General features: G+C 41.0%; 1 protein-coding gene across 1 annotated transcript in view; it reads right to left on the bottom strand.

The window, feature by feature from the left end:
• Nucleotides 1-7901: 7901 nt before the first annotated feature.
• The window catches only part of LOC111866880, a 333488-nt gene continuing 319936 nt past the window's right edge, over nt 7902-21453 (bottom strand). The window contains exons 5-6 of the mRNA XM_023856222.2: nt 13525-13908; nt 7902-9905 (exon numbers count right to left, since the gene is read on the bottom strand). Coding sequence (XP_023711990.1) covers nt 7991-9905; nt 13525-13908 — 2299 coding nt within the window. The 3' untranslated portion in view covers nt 7902-7990. The remainder of the gene's footprint in view (nt 9906-13524; nt 13909-21453) is intronic.

Below are 21453 nucleotides of genomic sequence, written 5' to 3'. Positions count from 1 at the left end.
AATGTCATAGATATGAAATATTATTCTATAACAATTACTACAATGTGCATGAATTTGTTAAAACATCTATAAATTATTATTATTAGTCTATTTGCAAAGTATTGTTTTAAAAACTTTTCGTTAAAATCTAGAACCAATTTGGTTTGTGCCCTTTTTACGTCTTCTCTTTGAAGGAAGACATGGCATACATTCATCTTCCTTTAAGGAGATGAAGTAAAAAGGGCACAAACCAAATTGGTTCTAGATTTTAACAAGATGTTTTTTAAAAATACTTTGTAAATAGACTAATTATAATAATTTATAAATGTTTTAACAAATTCATACACATTGTAGTAATTGTTATAGAATAATATGTTATATCTATGACTCTGTAATAATAGTTTCCGTATGTACTGATGACGTCCACCTGAAGGCGGTTGCTACAACTGGAACGTGTAAGGGATGAAAGGTTAAAAAGAAAACACAACATTTATTGATCACACTGGATGGACTTAATAATCTCTTATACTACTGCTAGTATGATGGACCAGGATTATTGATATATCTCCTTAGATTTTGCAGTTTGAGTTTAATGTATGACTTCAGCTTCTGATAATAAGCCACACAGAATGTTGGAATGTCTGCAGCCTTTTGGCAAAAAATTACAGTTTCCATCTTCAAGGATAATTTCTTTGCTGGATTTTGGCTGCTCTCATATAGACCTCACAGTTGACACCGAACTGCAGATGCAGCCATGATTGAACGAAACAGAGGAGTGAGGTTCTGTCGAATGGGCTATCCAGTCCAATATTGGATAGCATCTCACTCCTGCGTCTTGTTGATCTGTGGTAACACATTCTACTCAACACTAATGGTGAGATCCATATAAGAGCATCCAAAACAACTAAAGGGATATTAACTCTGAGGATGGCAACTGCAATGTTTGATGAAACATTGGAGAACTTTCAACATTGTATGTAGTGTATTCCCATGAGCCATAGTTGTACTAATGCTATTATTAGTTCATTCATTTCTCTTCATAAAGATGATATATTTCTCTGAAATGTCAGTGGAGTCCTACAAAAACAAGATTACAGCCAAGGAGATTGTGTTCTTCATTATCACAGCAGAGTTGATGAGTAGCTCAGTCAGTAAAGTGAGTTGGTACAATCTTAATGGTAGGAACAAGAATATTTCTCTTTGCCCTTGACTGCAGACCAACTCTGGGCTTCATCTATCAGTCAGATCATTAATCTGACAACTTATCTCCATTTGGTGACTATGTCTAGATGGTTTTGTCTCCACATGGCTTATGCCCCCATTTTGGCATGCTGCTTAGGCATGGGGTATATTTCATCTTTAACTTTCACCATAGTACATTGTAATTTAAGTTTTAACTTTACAGAACTGTGTAGCATGGAAAATGTTGCTGATAAATTATAAAATATTTATGATATTGTTATATCAGAATTAGGGGTAGGAATGGATGTAACCTTTTCATTGCTTTTGCTCAATTAGTATCCAGTTTTGCTTCCTTAATGTAAAAGTTTTCTTGTACTCCAAACCGTTATATATATCTACCATGCTTTGTGTAAGATTTAAGAAAGTGGATGCTTCTCAAGATAACTTTGTAAACCAGTTATTGTTAAGGAAGTCTGTATTCAAATTTAATGCTGTACTGCAGTTAAAATTTACAATTCTGCTCTTCTTTAGTTATATGTGTTTCCACTCAACACAGTGTAAAGTGAAATGTTTTGTATCTTCAATGAAATAAATAAAACAATTTGTGGATTTTAGTTGTGATAATATAAATACTGTTTAAATGATATTAATAATGCAGGAAGGCCACAAATAACAATTACAAATTTATGGAAATAAATACAGGTATATTAAACTAAATATATGTTCATAGTACATTATCGTAATATAGGACAAAATCATAACATAAGCATAACTATTAAAGTCCTTAAAATTATGATAAAATTTGAACATTTGTGAATGCCAACAGCAGATAAAAGTTATATTCATGATGAAATTAGGAGCAGATTGAATTTTGGATGCATGTTATATTTTGTTCACAATTGTTTACCATCTGTCACAACTAAAAATCTGAAGACAGATGAAGAAACAACAATAATATACGTTAAAATTTTGAGGCTCTCATGGCAGATACTATGAAGGGATGTAACACTGTGTAATCTGACAGAAGTTTATCAACAATTTGGAGGAATGCACTGCCTTCCCCTCTAGGGTCAAAATTTAATCCAAGCAATAATCCAGTAAGAACCAGGCAGCAAACAGCTCTAAAGACATTAACATATTTTTTGGGAATGGCTGGAATCGCTTACGGGTTATAAAAACAAGCTACTAGGCTACATGTGGCCTCTTTGCAGCCTATTGAGCAGTTCTGTGATTGGCAGTTACAGAGTTCAGCAGTTGCAATATTTATAGTTTTCTGCATATAATATATATATTTGTGTGTTTTATGTTCATATTGCATCCCTTTTGTCAGTTTCAATATTCCCATTGTTTACTGCCCCTTTATCAAAATTTGTGGCTAGTTGTAACATATGCCAAGTTTGATATAGCATTTAAGAGAGACGTGAGAAATGCATAGAAAATTTCAGTGGGAAAATCCAAAAGGAAGACTCCTGTGAGTAATGCAGGCAAAGCAGGGAGAATATTTTCTAAATTAATCTTATAATTTTGTTAAATATAACTACATGGAACAAATACCATCTCACAGCACAGGCATCTGTTACTTCATAAACAAGATTCCTAAATTTATTTAAAAAATAGAAGAAGTAAATCTGCAAAAATATTAAGAGTATGTTTTTAGAGTTAAGAGTTACATTCAAAAATCGCTGGGCAACGGCGATGATAGAATAAGATGTTTATAAAACTAGGTTCTTTTTGTATATACATTTATTTTTCAAATTAAAAAGAAATAGTGCTTCCTGGAGGAAGTTTGTGATCCATGGTAATATATCACAATATTTCATCTGCACAAACGGACGTTGACTATGTACGAAATTGTCACATGAATACTCGATCACACAGTCAGACCCGTGAGACCGTTCCTTGTCAGTGAATTGTTCTAAACGTTTCCTAAACGACGCTGGAGAGTAAATGTCAATTTCCTTATAATTTCTGCCACTAGATGGTATAGCCTTCAGCAAATACCACGGGTCAGAAGGAAGAGACTTCACTAAACCCCGTGTACCTGTACCAGGGGGATGCGACTGGGGAAACATACACCAGCGACATCTTTGAAAGAGTACCGGATGTTATCCTACCTCTGTGACATATAAGTTTTGTCTTTAGGGATTGAGGGGCGGGGGTGAGGGCCATTGGTGATGGCGATAGGCGGAAGCGGTGGAAGGGATGTATTTGGCGGTATTGGGTGTCGTAATGTGGTTAGTGTGATAACGTGATTAAGTAGGTTAGAACTATTTTGTCTTCAGGCATAGTGACAGAGAAGCAAGAATGCCAAGGTTAATGAACTGTGTAAAACGACAGTTAATATTGTTTTGTTTACTTCTGTGTATTGAATACGTCAAGGATGAAAACTTTGCATTCGTACCGTGTGCTACCGTGCTTTAGTTTCACACAGTTGCAAAAGTTGATGGACGAGTAGGTAGGCTCTTCTATGACGCAGGGAGTGTGGACGCACCCAGGGACAAAGATCATTAGTGTCCGCCTCCGTTTCTGATTTCAAGTAACCCAAATTTGTAAATATTAATTTTACAGCCTTTTAATATTACAATGCTATATCCGTGGCTTTGGCACAACTTACTGTAATGACGTCATCCATATATTAATATTAATTTAACACCCTTGCATTGTCAGATAGTTTTCTCATTTGTGAAATAAAATTAATGACACTTTGCAAATTAAGTTATTGAGTTAGTGATACCAAACATACGAGTTCTTCTGGTGTATTCAGCGGTTGGAGTTTTGTCAAATGGGGTTATGTGGTGTAATGGGTTAGGTGGGGGCAGCAGACTGTATAAACTGCAACCGGACCCACAAGAACGTCGCAACTTTGACTCAAGGTTTATTCTCTTTTAAAAGCAGATAAAGATGTCACTAGCGTTGTGTAATTGGTTCAAATACTTTAGTACGGCGATTCTCAATTATGGCCAGATGTGGCCGCCCGTTATTTTCGTGAAGGAATATTTTGTGTGAAATATCTTTCTAGAATTGAGACAAGTTTTCTTCGTATTTTCTGTAAATAAAATTAATATTTATACGCGTGTGTTGTGAATGTGTGCTACACGGCAACAGTTCTTTGCCTTCATTTCTTGAAAAAGAGGAAGCCCAACAGACGAATGACGAAAATATTCCTCCATTGCCTGTGGAAGAGGGTTCAGTGAACTACTGCAAATTAAGGTAATCATATTTTCATCACGATTTAAGCTATAAAATTAATAACAATGTTCTTTACAGGATTTGTTTTGTATTTAAGGAAATTAATGTTTCGAGTTGTGTGACAGTGAACATGTTTTATAATTCTTTAACGTGGAAACGGGAAATTCTTATATGATTTTAAATTCTCGCAGTTGTTGTTATGAAGAGAGATAACGCCGTGTAGTCTGTTGGAAAGTCAATTGACACTCGGAGGAACATGTCTCCCTCCGTTTCAGGGTCGAACAATAAGCCAAGCAAGAAATCATGTGAAACAGATAGCTGCTACAAGCTTTTCGACCGTGAATATGGAGGCGACATGTCCAGCGAAACGTGGGTTGATTTCCAACGGAATACACGGCGCTATACCCCAGACAAAACTCTTCGGGAATTTTTGTTTGAGAACTACTACGATGAACCCCATTTTATCAGTTAGATATTGTGATCAAATGGGGCNGTTAATTTGTTAGTGTGACGGACCAGAATGAAAGACCTTAAACTTCACGAACTACGTTGCAGCGGTTTCTTAGTGAATTACAAGTGGGGGTGAAAAGGCGATGATGCACTGTTGCATTTTGAGAGATAACTTCCTGCATGCCACGCAACTTAAACGTTAGAACGGAGAGAGAGTGCAATCTGCATTGAATCTAGCATCTAGCACCTAGGAGCTACAGCGCTGGAAGACAGGCGAGCTGTAGACCCCTTAGGGGTAAAAAGTCAGGGTTGTCCAACTTGGAACTGTTGAGTGGCCACATTTCGCACCCGGTATCTACCTGCAGGCCGCACTGTACAGAGTATGCCGATATAAATATCTAAAGAAATATATAAATATATGGAATAAAGCCAAGATATGTGAAACAAAAACATGCGAATTAAAAAAAACATTTAAATTAAATATCTCACTTCTGACTGGTCTATATTTGACAGTAAGCCACCGGTAGTGGGGCACACTGTAGCGTAATTGGCTGAGGCACTATTTTACAAACTGGAATGTCGCGGGTTCGATTCCAAATGAGGTCCTTCCAGCCGCATTGTGGCCCTGGGATCGACTCAGCCTCTAACAGAAATGAGTACCAGGGATATTCCTGGTGGTAAAGGGCGGCCGGCGCGTAAGATTGACAACCTCACCTACATCTGTGAGCAGATTGTCTAGAGAAAAGAAGGAACCTCGACGTCTCACAACTCTATGGTCCTCCACGGCAATTTACAGGGCTAATTATAAGCTCCCAGTGACATATACAAGCATAAGGACCTAAGGATAATATGAGCCATTTTTTCCATAGAGGATAAACTTAGTGGCCTGGAGTCCGCAAGCGAACTATACCGACAGAGCGACCGCCGCTTGTCAGCGAAGGTTGTGCCAACTTCAGCGGATAGAGGATGTCACGTGTTCAGGGCAACGGATTCTCACGGCCGTTAATCTCGGTTTCCTTGAAAAAGCTCCTCATTTATTCTCACGAGGCTAAGTGGACCCCGTTCCAGACCCACTACTTCTCAGAAAACCTGACAGAGTCGGGGAATCGAACCCGGGACCTCTGGATCTGTAGCCAGGATCTCTGACCACTAGACCACAGAGGCGGTCTTCTATGAAGGATGATGAATTAATATAACGACTGTGACCTTTATTGAGGCAACAAAGGAATAACGAAAGAAACTAAATTAGATCTGACTTCTTATGCCAATAAACTGTCTTCCGTTTCCTTTTCAAAAGTAAATACACGAAATAAGTTGATTATAAAATCCCACTGCGTATAAAGAATAATTGAAGTCATGCTGAATATGATACTTTCTCGTTTAAACACTTCACCACAAAGGAGATGATTTCTGTATAGAAAGAAACCAATTTAAAATTAGAAACAACTGAATACCAAGGAGCCAGTTTCCAAGTAACCATGGAAACAAGGAAATATATGAGTTATTGTGTGTGTTACTTTGGGAATAGCTCTTTGAGCTTGGAACTACAGTCTAAAGATAACTCTTTTGATAGTCATTAAATATTAATTGAATTCTGGTGGAAAGGGAAGAAGTGTATTTCTTATTTTCGTAGTTAATTCTTTCCTTGCTTAGACAGAATGACTTATTTTCATATTCTCGTCTTCTGCTAATAATATAATTTAAGTTCTTTTCTTTGGGCCATAATATTTTTATTTCCTTGTGGACGGAAGGGGACAGAGGAGGAGGCACATCACCACAGCCAAAAATAGCAAAAAAAAAAAAAATCTTAGTTCGCTGGTTCGTCTTCTACGAAGATAATTCTCGTTCAGTCGGCCATTAATTATGTTTCTGACAGAGATATTGGGTTTTCGGACTTTATCCATCCTTCTGTGTCCAGTGATTGAGGCTAGCTCTTTGTAAGGGACCCAACAGAATAGGTGTTTTCCTTCACCTGAGGACGGAAACAGATCCAGTTTCCGAAACGTCGTGTTTTTCTTAGTTATCTTAAAACCAGGACGATGGATAAAGTCCGAAAACCCAATATCTCTGTTTTTATAGTGAAGAGACTGACGCCGTGTAGTTTAGTAGATAGGCACCAGTGTTTTTTTTGAGGAATCTACTGCCCCATTCTCAGGGCAGAAGACATTCCTATTCAATGAAGTGAAAGAGTTTGTTGCCCCTAAACGTCGATGTCTACGTATAGGACGACATTGCGTCACGTTCCGAAAGAAGGTAGCTTTGAAGAGTACTATCTTCTGGAATGGGACACCGTACATTCTGGCAGAAATTTACAGGCGTTGCGAGAAACTTAGTGCTTACATCTTCAGGATCAGAATAAACCGAACAAGGAAACAGAAATTAGGGCTGGCCAAAATCATTTCACCTAGGGTGACTGTGGTAGAGGCTCATTTTCAGAAATAATACGTAACAACAGATATAATCGTAAAAGTAACGTATTTGAGAGCGAAATATCTCGTCAATGGAATGGGAAGTATTAATTATATTCAAATATAAAACGTGATTTATTTAAAACCGAAATACAAGTTTTACTGATAATTTTACGAATATTTTGTTTCAAATATGAGCGCTTTTGAATTACAGCAAGCTCTTTTTTATAATATATAATTTGTTGTTTATATATCTTTGGCTATAATAGTAGTTATAAATTTTATTTTAATATCAGTCACACACTATTCATATTCTCAACATTTTGCACTTTTCACCACGCACTCATTCTAGGATCGCTTTCACTGTTCCTAGCCAGTGTCTTGGGAACAGAAGCCATTCAAACTACGTTTCACGCGTAACAGAACATGCGTTCGAACAGTTTTGACACGATGGTGACTGCAGAAATATAGGTGACTGGTAATATTGAAATATCTTAATCTATTGGAGGTCATGAATAATGACATAAAAAAAGACATAATTTTTCCATTGTGACATACAGAACACATGACACCATTTAAAACACCGTGGTTACCATTTAACGTTACAATTCTCTGCACTTCATTACAGGATGTATGTTTTGTATGGTTCTCACAGTAAATATCAATTATTTCCCTAATTAGAATTGTGCAATTGGTCTTTATAAAGAATATGCATTGTGTTTCCTGTGAGGTAGGAACTGGAATTTTAAATATTATATAGGAGAATATTGTTCTTTGAAGGTCTATACGACTTTCTGGTTCCTACGTCGTTTGGGTGTAACTTCCACTTCTATGACACTTTGTACACATTCCACATCTATGGCAGATGCTGAATACCTTGCAATATTTTTCTTCTTCCCCTTCTTCAGGAACAATGCCATGCAGGTACCAAATACCATAGCAAGGAAAACAAGAAGTGACATGCAAGCAGCCACGACAAACCACGTTGGTGGCGAGTCTTCCAGATAAAATGTTACACCATCCCCGGTGTTGCGAGCATCTATGTATCTCTCTGCTTTTGGACCTCTGTTCGATACACAGCCCGATTCTTTAAGGTATTTTGCCCACGTTCTACTTGCGTGCAAATCCTTCGCTCGTGTCTGCGACGGTGTCTTCGGCGATGGTAAACGATTAGATTCATAATGACAAAATAATCCTTTTTTGCGTTTTCCACTGCCGGTGCTTATATCTTCGGGAGAAGTTCTGGATCCGACAAGAATCGTCAAGTTCCCTTTCGTGACAGATGCCCACTCCCAGAGCTCATATATACTGCAGTCGCATATCCATGGGTTTCCTGTTAATTTCAGAGACGTAATGTTTGGATTATTTGAAAATATATTTGGTGATAAGTGACTAAGATTGTTGTTACTCAGATCCAGAGTTTCAAGATGTGTCAGCTGTTTAATGAACTCCAGGTCAAGCGAACCTGGACCGATGTGGTTTTCTGTTAACTTAAGCGTAGTTATTTTTGGTGTCTTCATGAAAGCATCCTTTGGTAAAGTTCTGAGATTACAATTGCTCATATCTAAGAGCTGTACATTGCTCAATTGTCGTGGAAGTAATGGCTCTAATTCGGTTATGATAAGGGGATTTCCTGCGAGGTGTAGTTCCTGGAAGTCTTCATAGATGTCAGTACTGAAAACATCTTCATCTGGTGGATGACTCAACCCACAATCATTAAGTTCAAGAGTCCTCAACTGAGTTAGATTCTGGAACAATCCAGACTCAAGATCAGTAAGACGATTTCCAGAAAGAACCAGCCGTTGTAAGTGGGTCATTTTTGAGAACGTATCACGTGATATATGAGATAGATTGCTGTAACTCATGTCAAGCATCTGCAGTGTCTCCAAAGGTGACAGAATCCCAGTAAATACATCATTCAGAGGATTTTTAGATATATCCAATTCTTCTAGCGCCGTCAGACGATGAAAAGTGTTTGGTGGAAGACGTGTGAGCCCACAGTTCCTCAAAGACAATTTGTGGAGGCGTGTCAGCGGTGCCAATGCCACAGACAGATCCAAAGCTGATAAATAGTTACCGGAAAGAATTAAAGTTCGAAGTTTTGTAGCGTTGGCAAATGCATCTTCCGATAGGGGTCCTTTAAGATGACAGTTTGACAAATCTAATGTATCGAGCTGAAGAAGATTCTGACCTAGGGTAGTCGCAACGTCCAAATCACGCAGCTCATTTTCAGCAAGGACGAGAGTTCTGAGCCAGCTGTTGTTTGCGAAAGCGTTTCCAGGCAGATTATTCAACGCTGATTTTCTGAGGTCTAGAGAGTCCAATAGTTTCAGATTACCAAGCACAACTGTCCACTGCACAATTGTAAGATAATTCTCAGATAGTTCAAGTGTTTTCAAGTTCGTCACATTCCTAAACGCTGTATCAGCTACATGAGTCAAATTACAACGGTTTAATTGTAAATACTCCAGGCTTGTTAGTGGATCAAATATTCCTTCTTCTATGGATCCCAAGGGATTTCCAGACAAATCGAGTTTGTTCAGGGATGTGGAAAGGGTGAAGAATTGGGTGGACAGTCTCGTCAGATGACAGTCGCTCAGATCCAGATACATTAGCGATCTGGAAGACAAGAAAGGCCCATCTACGGGTTCCAGAGGATTCTCCTGCAGTTCAAGTGTAATAAATCCTGGACTGTCCCTGGAATGGGAAAGAAAACAATATTAGTTATTCGTTGCAGAATTCACTTCCCATTACCCTTAAATTCTAAATAATTTTCGACCGTTTCTGGGTCCATTTCCACACTGAACACCACCGTAATATGTCATATTTTAGCAACAATTTACAAATTAAGACTGTGCAAAATTACAAACATGACTTAGAGTAGAAGTTTGCCGAAGATACACCAACGGTATTCATAGTATATATCTCGTTCGTAGCCGGGAGAAGGTTATTTGAAAATGTAGGTTCTTCTGGGTTGTAAGAACTAAATCTTCCCAGTGGTCTCTTTAATTCTGGCTCTCGCACCAAAATTCTATATGCATTTCTCATTCATTTCCTGTAGTGATATTAATAAAACATATTATCAAAATTTTTTACACACGCTGTAGCACTATGCTAGAACTCGGAATGTCGCGAGTTTGATTCCCGATGAAGTCATTAGATTGTCTCAATTGACCTAATGTTTCCAGCCGGACTATGGCCCTGGGGTCGACTCAATCTCTAACAGAAGTGAGTACTAGGAATCTTTCTGGGAGTAAAGGGCTGCCGGAGAGTAAGGCTGATAACCTCACCGCCATCTGTGAGCCAGTTGTCTAGAATATGAGGGACCCTCGACGTCTCACAAACCTGTGGGCCTTCACGGCCTGTTACAGGGATAGCTTTACCTTTTGCCTTCACACTTTGTTTCATTTGAGGTTCTCATAGCCGTTTCTATAAGAGGTACGATCATCTGGGCTATAACGCCGTGTGATTTGGTAGAAGCCCACTTCCACCAAAATACACAGTGTCAAAAACCAAGAAGATTGTAGTCTTCAGTCTTTCAGTTCTTACGAATTTCCATTAATGACTAACACGATATTTGAATTTACATATCTGTAAATATTTGTAAAAGAGGAACTTGGTGCTTACTGTGGTGGGAGTAGGTTTCCTTACAAGGTGACAGTTGCGACACAAATTGCAAAAGGCGCGAATAAATGATTCACATATTTGCATAATGTGCGAAGTGAGCTGTGATTGTGTTATGGCCCGCAATTGGTATGCATATACACCGCGCGTTACGTCACACAAACACATTGCGAGCATGCGCCATAAATAGATATTTTGCGACATCGACAAATGCAAGTCAAACACGAATGTGTCATTAAAATGAAAGAGCCAGAGAAGGCAAAGCGTTCTACCGTGAGGAATATGACGCCGTATAGTCAGCTGAAAACCACCCGGCAGTTCAGTGCGGCTCCTTCTCTCCTTGTCATTTGCTTCGCTCTTGTTTCTTACTTGGCTCATTCTTCGACCCTGATGACTGAGGCGATATTTTCCTCCGAAACGTCGGCCGACTTTCAACAGACTAAAGGCTGTTATATCTCAGTTGAGAAATTCAAATCCTAGAACTAAAAGATGTGTTCCGAGTAGGACTCATAAATCCTACTTTTCTGATGACCAAATTTCTAGTCCTACCAGGGCCCAAGCGAAAATGACCCCCCCCCCACCACTTCTTAGATAAAAACTTTTTTCTTCAGACCATCGTCACGATCATTAATGGTAAATGAGTATAGAATTCGGCGAAAGACAACATAGATTTCAAACTATAGCGTTAAATAAATCCAGAAGTACCAATGCCAGGTGCTCCCATTTTAAGCACGGGGCATTTTGCCTGAAAATACTACTATTTCCGGTTTGAATTTGTTTTATGTTTGCGATTATCAGTGAAAGGAAACGCGTTATTCCATCTCTCAGCAGCTGAAAGTAAATATTCATTCTCTTACTTACTTACTCATGGAGCAGAGCCCTTCTTGAGGAGCGGCCAATTCTGCAGATACTCAAGGATTTCCCAGCATTTTATGGAACCCGTAGGTTCATTACCGTGTTCACAAAATCCCTCCATTGGTCCATATCCTGAGCCAGATCAACCCAATCCATACCATCCCATCTCTCTAAGATCCATTTTAATATTATCCACCCATCTACGCCTTGGTCTTCCCAATGGTCTCTTTCCTTCTGGCTTTCCCACGAATATCCTGCATACATTCCTCGTCTCCTCCATTCGTGCTACAAGTCCTGCCCACCTTATCCTCCTTGACTTGATCATTCTAATTATACTTGGAGAAGAGTACAAGTTATGAAGCTCCTCATTATGCATTTTTCTCCAGCCTCCTGTCACTTAATCTCTCTTCGGTTGATTCATTCATTTTCTATACAACAAAAATTATAATATAATATAATGTGTTTATGCTAAAAAAGAAAGTTGCACTGAAGGAGTTCGAAACTGAGAACCAACGAACCAGAGGCCCTCTGTGCTAACAAACCGTCACTAACAACTCAGAATCTGTATCAGTGCGTCATTAATGACGTCAGTCAATTCATGGATGATGTGTCCTTCGCCACAAAATAAATAATTTACGTGAACGATAATGGCGGTTTGTCCGGCACTACGTTGCACTTTCCGGTGACCGCAGCGAGTTCGACTGTGTACCCGGAGAATTGTGTTGAGGAGTCCTTTTCTGTTGCTGTCTGCTTGCGCAGTAACGAGCGTCATCTTAATGATGTTACGTGGACAAGGTGACTTCAATTAAGACCCGGAAAATATAATTTTCTCCGACATTTTAGTACACTTTCGCGACTTTCAGGAATTTTACGCAAAATTAAAATGTTAAATGTATGTTCAAGTATAAAATCACAAGAAATTTGTTCAGTATTAGCAGTAGAATCAATTAATGGAATGGCAGCTTATTTAGAACGCATGCGAGTATAAGGTAAAGTTGTCCCTGCGCTTAACTAATTAAGCACTACGTCATGAAGGCGTATGGGGGAGTGGATGTGTAGATCCACATTTTCTTGACCTCGGCATTAGTTGGAGGTGAGTGGTCCGCTTCACGACCCAGCCGCTTTACCCCCGGGGAAAGAGCCCCCAGTACCCATTGGATAGTTGGGTGGATCCCAGGGCCGATATGGATGACGTGGAGAAGAGAAAATTCTTCAAACTACTGGGACTCGAAGTCCGACCCATCGGTCGTCCAGCCAGTAGCTAGTCGCTATACCGACTGAGCTATCCCGACTTCTTTAGAAAATATATACTGTAAACAAATTCTGACATCTAAATTCGAAACATGTAATTTGCAGTAATTATATGCATCGTTATGTGTGACGGAAAATATATAGCTGTTGTTATGTAACGGTCGTGAGGTAGGGTGTTATGTCAGACCCGTTCCTGAGAAATGACCCGGTGAACACGTTCCCGCGGCAACGGTTACGCATACAACGGGAGAACGAGGTGTTGTATATGCGGTCCTCGCTGAGGAGTTATAAAATTGTTGTGTTCTTTAGAATATCGGACGATAGACAAAGTACAGAAAACCACAGTAATCCCGAATAAAAATAATATTTATTTGTGACGAATACATGAAGATGGTCACAGATGGTTTGTCCCAAATCACCACGAGGTGTTTCCATTTTCAGAATAGAAATCCTGAAGTCGGAAGGCTCTTCTAATACTGGATCTTGAGTAATGGTGAAAATCTCAAATTTCAATTTCTAAGAATGATTAAAGTAGACCTTAGCAGAGGCTTCTACAAAAATGTGAGACTGATTCACAAAAGCCAACCTGAAAGCGTCTGGGTCTACGTGAGTGATCAGGTTCCCAGATAAATCTGCGTCCAGTAGATAGGCCAGTCCTGCAAAGGATTGCCTCTTGAGCCCAGTTAGCAAGTTGTCCGCCAGCTGGAGGCGTCTCAACTTGATGTCCTCGGGGAAGGGCTGCACGTCGGTGACATTATTGCTGTTCATGTTGAGGATATACACATTTTGACTGAGTCCTTCGTGAGGTATCTCTGTTAAGTTGCTTTCCGAACAGTCTGTGACCCAGTTGATCCTGAAGTAGTGACATTCACACTCTTCGGGACACTCCAGGTCCGGCAATGTGGCTCCACCGAGTTCCACACCCAGTAACAACATCGCACATAACCTCCACATCTTCTTCGTCTTAAAATGTTACGCAGGAGGTTATGTCTATCTGTAACAAAGGAAATAACATTTTACACTTATGTTTATGGTCTAGCTGATGTAAAGAATAATTTAATTTTTCTCAAGGTCACTTCCAGGGAAAGGAGCAAGCCAAGCACCTCCAAACCCCTTAGATTAAAAAAAAAATTAAATTGAAAAAGACAATAATATACAAAATAATGTGACGTGCTATCTGACGTCCATCGTTGCGTAACGGCTACAGTAGGAACGCATACTTCAGCAACAAAGAATAAATGGAAATTGTTTAGTATCCACAGCGAAGAACTGAATACCAACAAACCGTTGCGTAGGAATATCCTAACAACGGACTGTTCGTTGCGTAACAACGGATGAAACGGTGTAATAGCGCTCTAAGTGAATAGAATAACACAAATGAAAATTCTGTTGGCTTGTTCATTCAACGATACAGACCAAGAACTAGGGTTAGGCCGCGCCATAACTCAAGCGGTTAGTCGCTGGCCTCCCACAACAGCAGCCCGGGTTCGATCCCGGGTCTGGTTAAGTGGGATTTGTGGTAGACAAAGTGGCGCTGGGGCGGGTTTTCTCCGAGCACTTCGGTTTCCCCTGCCAATCTTCATTCCACCAAATTCTCCATCATCATAATCACCCGGGTCAGGTACAATAGGCCAATCAGTGACCGCCGTGCCGAGTGGACCCAGCTGGATTCCACCCCACTACTAAGCGAATTAAAAAATTCCCAGATGATATCTATCGTCAAGGGCCCTACCGTGCGAGATATCGATATAAATCGCAAGAAGTCGTCAAGCGATTTTCCTTCACTTATTTGTAATGCATTTAACGACATTTGCTGTATCCCACGTAACGCAAAATGACAGCGTTGTGTGTGTAAAGCATCTTAGGGAGTGCACCACATGAGGCAGTGACGTAGATCATGACGTCATCATTAGAAAGTTACTAGATCCTGTTTTCTACATACGGTGTGAACCAAAATCGCATTACCAGAGATCTTGTTGAAAAAAGAAAAGTCTTCTGTTCGGTAAATTTTACTGTGTATGACGTGCCTACAGAAATGTTTTAAACCGGTGTTCAGACCGGCTCTGGGGCCCACTCAGCCTCCTATACAACGGGTACTGGGGGCTTTATCCCAGGAGATAAAGCGGCTGAAGCGTGAAGCTGACCACTCTCCTCCATCTAGTGCTGAAGTCAAGGATGGTGGAGCTATACCTCCACTCACATATACGTTTTCACGGCGTAGTGTTTAATTAAGAACAAGAATTGTAACTAACACACGTCGAGGCTCGCACATTTTCTAGAGAATTGGCTCACAGATGGCGGTGAGACTGTCAGCCTTACGCGCCGGTAGCCCTTTACCCCCCAGGAAGGTTCCTAGTACTCATTTCTGTTAGAGGCTGAGTCAAGCCCAGGGCCATAATGCTGCTGGAAGGATTAGGTCAGTTGAAAAATGCAATGACCTCATCGAGAATCGAACCCGCGAGTCCTTAACTATTTTGAATCTCTTTTTGTTTTTTGAAGCGAATTGTACTTTCAGGGCCTGCGTAGGTTTAAATTGGTAAGCCTGGCGGCTAGAAATTCCGTCCCTCAATTAAAAACAACTAACTTTTTCATAACTTAATTAATAACACAAAATTACCAGACGCTATGAAATAAAAAAACGCCATTTGTGATGTAATTTTTTTAAAACAAAAGTAAACAGGAATATGGCGTTGTTCGTTCACAGCAATCGTGGCCTGTCTGCTGGCTTGAGATTATAGAATTATGTAACAATACTTTCAGGTCACGCGTTTGTTTACATTGTTGCAAAACATGCTTATATGACTACTGATTAATGGTCACGACATGAACAGAAGTGAGAATACGAGGACATCAAAACTAACGAGGGAAAGAGGCCCGCCTCAGGAAGCTGCAGAAGAAGGCATGAGATGGAATCTTAACCTTAAGAATTCTTAAAGGGTGGGAAATAAACCTCGGAAGTAGATACGAACACTATAACATCAAAAAAGAATTTCCTTTTAATAGTACACCAAAAAGAGTAGCCCAAAACAAGAATGGACCTAATAGAAAACGACGCCTGCAACATTTGTTCGTTGCCGCAGGAACGTTTTCACTAAGTTGTTACCTAGCAACGATAGGATACACAGACATATCCACAAATACAAGCGTCCAACTGTTCTCCTACTGTTGAGTGTATTTGTTGCCGCGGGAACGTGTTTACCGAGCCTTTTCCTAGCAACGATGGGATGAATAGACACACAGATAGAGGGATCTCAACGTTGAGATGGGCTCAGGTGCCGTGATATACATACCAAGTTTCATATAAATTGGTTCAGGCATTGAGACATTTAACAGGGGGGGGACACAGCATGGCTACCGCATGGATCGTAATGTGTCGCCTCCGAGTGGGGGGCACAGTGACCCTGTTTATAGGCTACATTAGGCTTGCCGTCCCTTATTTAACCCTCGCTGTTGATATACGTCACCCAACTTACAGGTGTAGGAAACAACTGCGCCTGTTCTACGACCGCCTGATTTAGTCACGAGAATCGTGACGCGTGTGTAAGAAGAATCTAGGCTCGTTATATCGTCCATCGCTTCCGAATATACGTCACATCCGTTGGTTTGACCGGATTCCACTGGGTAACCGTGTCGCCCCGTTACTGGCTCAGCTGTACAGCTGAGTATCCACTGACACGCTTCCTAGTAAGGTTGGTTATCTAATTTCTTCCTTCCTCAGGGCGAGCTTTACCCTCCTGAACACTCTGCCTCCATTCTTCTCCATCCACCCGAGGCTGATCATCTGGTTTCTGAACAAAATAGTTTTAAGGTGTGATGCTGTTAGCCTCACGCCCAACCCCCAACCCGGAGGACCAGGCTGTCACTCTTCGTCTGGCTCCTACCCCTCGATCTGTCCGGCATGGGTGACCCTACCAGTAGCTACGCTACCGCCGGCAGAGCTCTCATAGTCTCAGGAGCACTCAACCCCACCGCAGCGATAAGGTGGAGATATCATCCATGTCTACCCTACTGTAATTCTGCCTATAGTTCTTTATGGATGTGAAATGTGGTCTCTGATGTTAAGGGAGGAACACAAATTGAGGGTGGTTGAGAACAGGGTGGTAGAGAGAAAATATGGACCGAAGAAGGATGAAATGTAGGAAGATGGAGGAAACTACATAATGAGGAGCTTCATAACTTGTACACTTCTGCGAACATAATTAGAATGTTCAAGGAAGAAAAGCTGGGCAGGATATGTAGCACGAATGAGAAGGGGAATGCATATGTGGTTTTGGTAGGAAAGCCAGAAGAGAATAGACCAGCAGCAAGATATAGACGTCGGTGGGAGGATAATATTAAAACGGATCTTAGAGAAAAATAATGTGGTGGAATGGACTGGATTCATCTGGCTCAGGATAAGGTCTAGTGGAGGGTTCTTGTGAGCACGGTAATGAACTTTCGGGTTCCATGAAGTGTTTGTAAATTCTTGAGTAGCTGCACAATTGGCGGCTTCTCAAGGAGGGCTCGGCTCCATGAGGTTAGTTACTCAGTATTGAGACTGTGTGTCGTTGATGACTGGATGATTACTGAATGTTGAGCAGTTGGTGGAATGAGAATTGATAGGGGAAACCGAATTACTCGGAGAGAATACACCCCAGTGCCACTTTGTCCATCACAATTCCCACGTGACTTTGACCTGAGTTCGAACTCAGGCCGCCTTGGTATGAAGCAGGCGCCTAAGTGCCTGAGCTATGGTACTGCCGCAACGTCTGTAAATCATGCTTCTTGTAGAGCGTGTGTTTGTGAGCATTTGTAGTCGGTGGGTTCTGCAAGCAGACAGGCTCCCAGAAATGGTACGTGTCACGTGTTTAGTCACATGCTCACTGTTGGAGAGAAAATGAGTACGAAACGTCGATTTTTGTTTTCACATTTCTTAAGAAAAGAGGGACCGACTCTGTGGTCTAGTGGTCAGAGTTCCTAGCTACAGATCCAGAGGTCCGGGTTCGATTCCCGGCGCTACCAGATTTTCTGAGAAGTTGTAGGTCTGAAACGGGGTCCACTCAGCCTCGTGAGGATAACCGAGGAGATATTTCAAGAAATTAGCGGCTCCGGTGTAGAAAACCGAAATTAAAAGCCGCGGGGATCCGTTGCGCTGACTACGTGACACCCTCTATCCGCAAAAGTTGGCACTAACTTCGCCGACAAGCGGCGGTCGCTCGGTCGGTATAGTTCGCTTACGGACTAAAGCCACGCAATTGTTTTTATAAGAAAAGAGAAATGGTCTTGCAGGAATTTTTATCTTCTGGGATATAACGCCGTTTAGTCCAGCGGAAGTCAACGGACGTTTCGGAAAAACATACTGTCTCCAACTTTAGGGTCGAAGAGTAAGCCAAATAAGTAACAAGCAGAGTGAGATCTGAGGTTTTCACATCGGTCACTACAAAAAGTACTCTCTTCTTGCACAATATCGGTGGATTACACGGCGTCACATCCATGAAGATGGTACTCTTCACTAAAGAGTAAAATTTAAGGAAGATTCAGTGACTTCATAGCACGAATTCATCTGTGAAAATGAAGATAGGTACTCAGCTGGTCTAAAACTTCCTGTATCTACGCAATCCGACTGTTCATTGTCGTGTTCACAACAGCCCAGCCATTGGGACTTACCTGAACCAGTTGAATCCAATTCAGACCTTGATACTAAATATATCTTAAATCCTGTATAATATTATCCTTCAGTCTCTGCCTAGATCTCCGATAATAGAGATAGCTCATAATAGAGACTTTAGGGGCTGGACGACCAATGAATTGGGGTTCGATTCCAGACACGGGCAAGAGATTTTCCTCTAATCCACAGCGTATAAACCGACATTACAGCCCACCCAAACTCCTATACGATGGCTACCTGTGGCTGTTCCCTGGTGACAAAGCGGCAGAGGCGTGAAGCTGACCACTCACCTCCTCTTGATGGTGAAGTTGTCCCTGTGCTTAATGAAGCACTACGCCATGAAGGCGTGTAGGGGGAGTGGATGTATAGATCCACATTTCCTTGACCTCGGAACTGGCTGGAGGTGAGTGGTCAGCTTCACGCCCCGGTCTCTTTACCCCAGGGAAAGTGTCCCCGGTACACATTGGGTAGGAGGCTGGGTGGACCCCACGTCTGGACGACGTGGAGAAAAAATTCTTGACGCTACCGGGACTCGAACTCCGACCTCTCGTTCGTCCATCCAGTCGCTGTACCAACTACACTGTCCTTCCATCTAATGACGAGGTAAAAATATACGCCTATATATGTCTTCAAGGCGCGGTGCTTAATTATGCATAGCGAAAACTATGCCTAGATTTCCGAAACACTTTCTTGAGTGTCTGCACCAAGATTTAAGAGAGCATTAAATAATGTCGGTGCTTTAAATTTATGCTGAAACCGTAATGCAGACGTTGTTCAGTTTTAATTGCATACAAAGTTCCATTTACCTTATACCCCCCTCCTCCCCCCCCAGGCCATCATGTTTCTTGCTGCTCTTTGGTGGAGGGCATATTTCAGCCGATAAAACTCTCACGTCCGAATCACCCTCTCTAAATAGGATTTCACCCTGTCACGCCCTTAAATATCCCACACTATCAAGTTTATTAGCTTCTATTCTTCATCTCCTGAGAAAACGAATAAATTTTCCCAACCGGGATAGTTAAGGGTGCCGTAATTACAGCAACACGGAGACATAGGGTTGGCAGGGGTGGGGGCAAGCTGTGCGTGTGTCTCTCCACCCTGGATTCTTGGGAATAAAACGGGTTTATGGTGATAAAAGTATAAGAATAAGGTAAAGCTATCCCTGTAACAGACCGCGGAGGCCCATAGGTTTGTGAGACGTCGAGGCTGCCACATTATCTAGACAATCGGTTCACAGATGGCGGTGAGGTCAGCCTTACGCACCGGCCGCCCTTTACCCCCAGGAAGACTCCTGGTACTCTTTTCTGTTAGAGGCTGAGTCGACCCCAGGGCCATAGTGCGGCTGGAAGGATTAGGTAAATTAAAAATAATCCACCTCATCGGGACTCGAACCCGCGACCTTCCGTCTCGAAGTATAGTGCCTCAACCAACTATACTACTCTGTGTGTTAAGTTCTGAAATTATATTTCACTTTTGAGAATATTCAGTATATAGAACGTGGAATATGCATTGTCAAGTAACCCACATGTAGTGACTAATAACAGGAAACGTGTTGTGAAATCCAACTGTGGTGCCGCAGCAAGTCACTTAGCAAGGGCACTTCTCTATTGAATGATCTCTGATAAATTTCTCTGGTTAACACAAAATTCTTTCGTTATAAGTTCAATAGACGGAAACTGCTGGGTACTGACTGGGTTGGCTTAGCAGTAACGCTGTAGATTTAATTTTCAGGACGTGCTAGTTTCGAATCCCGGCTGTCCCTTCCTGACAGAACCTTAATTTTCGCACCCTATTTTGTGTTGGTGGAAACTCAACAACTTGGTTACCTACTTGATACTTTTCCACCTGATGACCAGCACGATCGAAACACGTAGTGATTCAAATAAATGTCAAATAAAATATATACACGAGTATTGCACTAACGGCTAGGCCCTGGGGTTTACTCAGCCTCTAACAGAAATGAGTACCAGGAATTAATTAAATAATTTTCCTGGGGAGTGAAGCGCGGCCGGCGCGTAAGGCTGATAACTTTACCGACATCTTTGAGCCGATTGTCAAGGTAATGTGGGACCCTCGACGTCTCACAACCCTATGGGCCTTCACGGCCTCATACAGGGATAGGTTTACTTTTACTTTACTTAGAGTTGTCCTGAGGTCTTGCTTTGTTTTCCGCGTCCCTCCAGAGAAATATTTGCTTTCCAATTGCTATTCCAACTTGAAACTGGCGCGTGAGTGTCCGAAACGGCACTTACAGAAAAAAAAGTGGGAAAAGGAACTCCATTTTCAGCAAAAATATATTTTCCAAATATGTTTTTTTTTTTATATTTTGTACTCGTCATTGGTCTTGGTGTTCATCAACTTCTCATATAAGTTTATATTTGTAAAGTTTGTCCCACCCCATACATATTTTAAAATTATTTTTCTTCGTATGTCGTTAAGAAAAATACCTCAGAGTAAAGCAGTCATCAATATTCTGTCATATAAATGTCTCTTTATATGCCGAGACGTTCTTGAAAGCAATGATAATGCAGTATGTGTGCTTCTTGTAAATTAGAGAGTTACATTCGACATGTAAGTGAGAAAATATTAAATTCGACACATAATTAATAGTACATCTGAGAGAAGACAACTTATTGTGTTTAGTAGATTGGGAGTTTTTTTTTTATTTATTTTAAAGAATTGGCACCGGCAGTCGTTGGGGTGACGCCAGGCATATGCCCCACTAACAGGATTTTTGGGAGAATCAAAATTTAAAAAAAAAAATAGGGAAATATACCAGATATTAACGTAAACATTTGAATCGTTTTAAAATTTATTCTTCTGTCCTAAATCCTATAGAGCGATCAATTAAATTAGTCTTATGCAGCT

Source organism: Cryptotermes secundus, unplaced genomic scaffold (genome assembly GCF_002891405.2).
Source record: "Cryptotermes secundus unplaced genomic scaffold, Csec_1.0 scaffold673, whole genome shotgun sequence".
NCBI classification, from domain to species: Eukaryota; Metazoa; Arthropoda; class Insecta; order Blattodea; family Kalotermitidae; genus Cryptotermes; species Cryptotermes secundus.
Note: the sequence above shows the minus strand (reverse complement) of the source record. Positions and strands in the feature narration are given on the sequence as shown.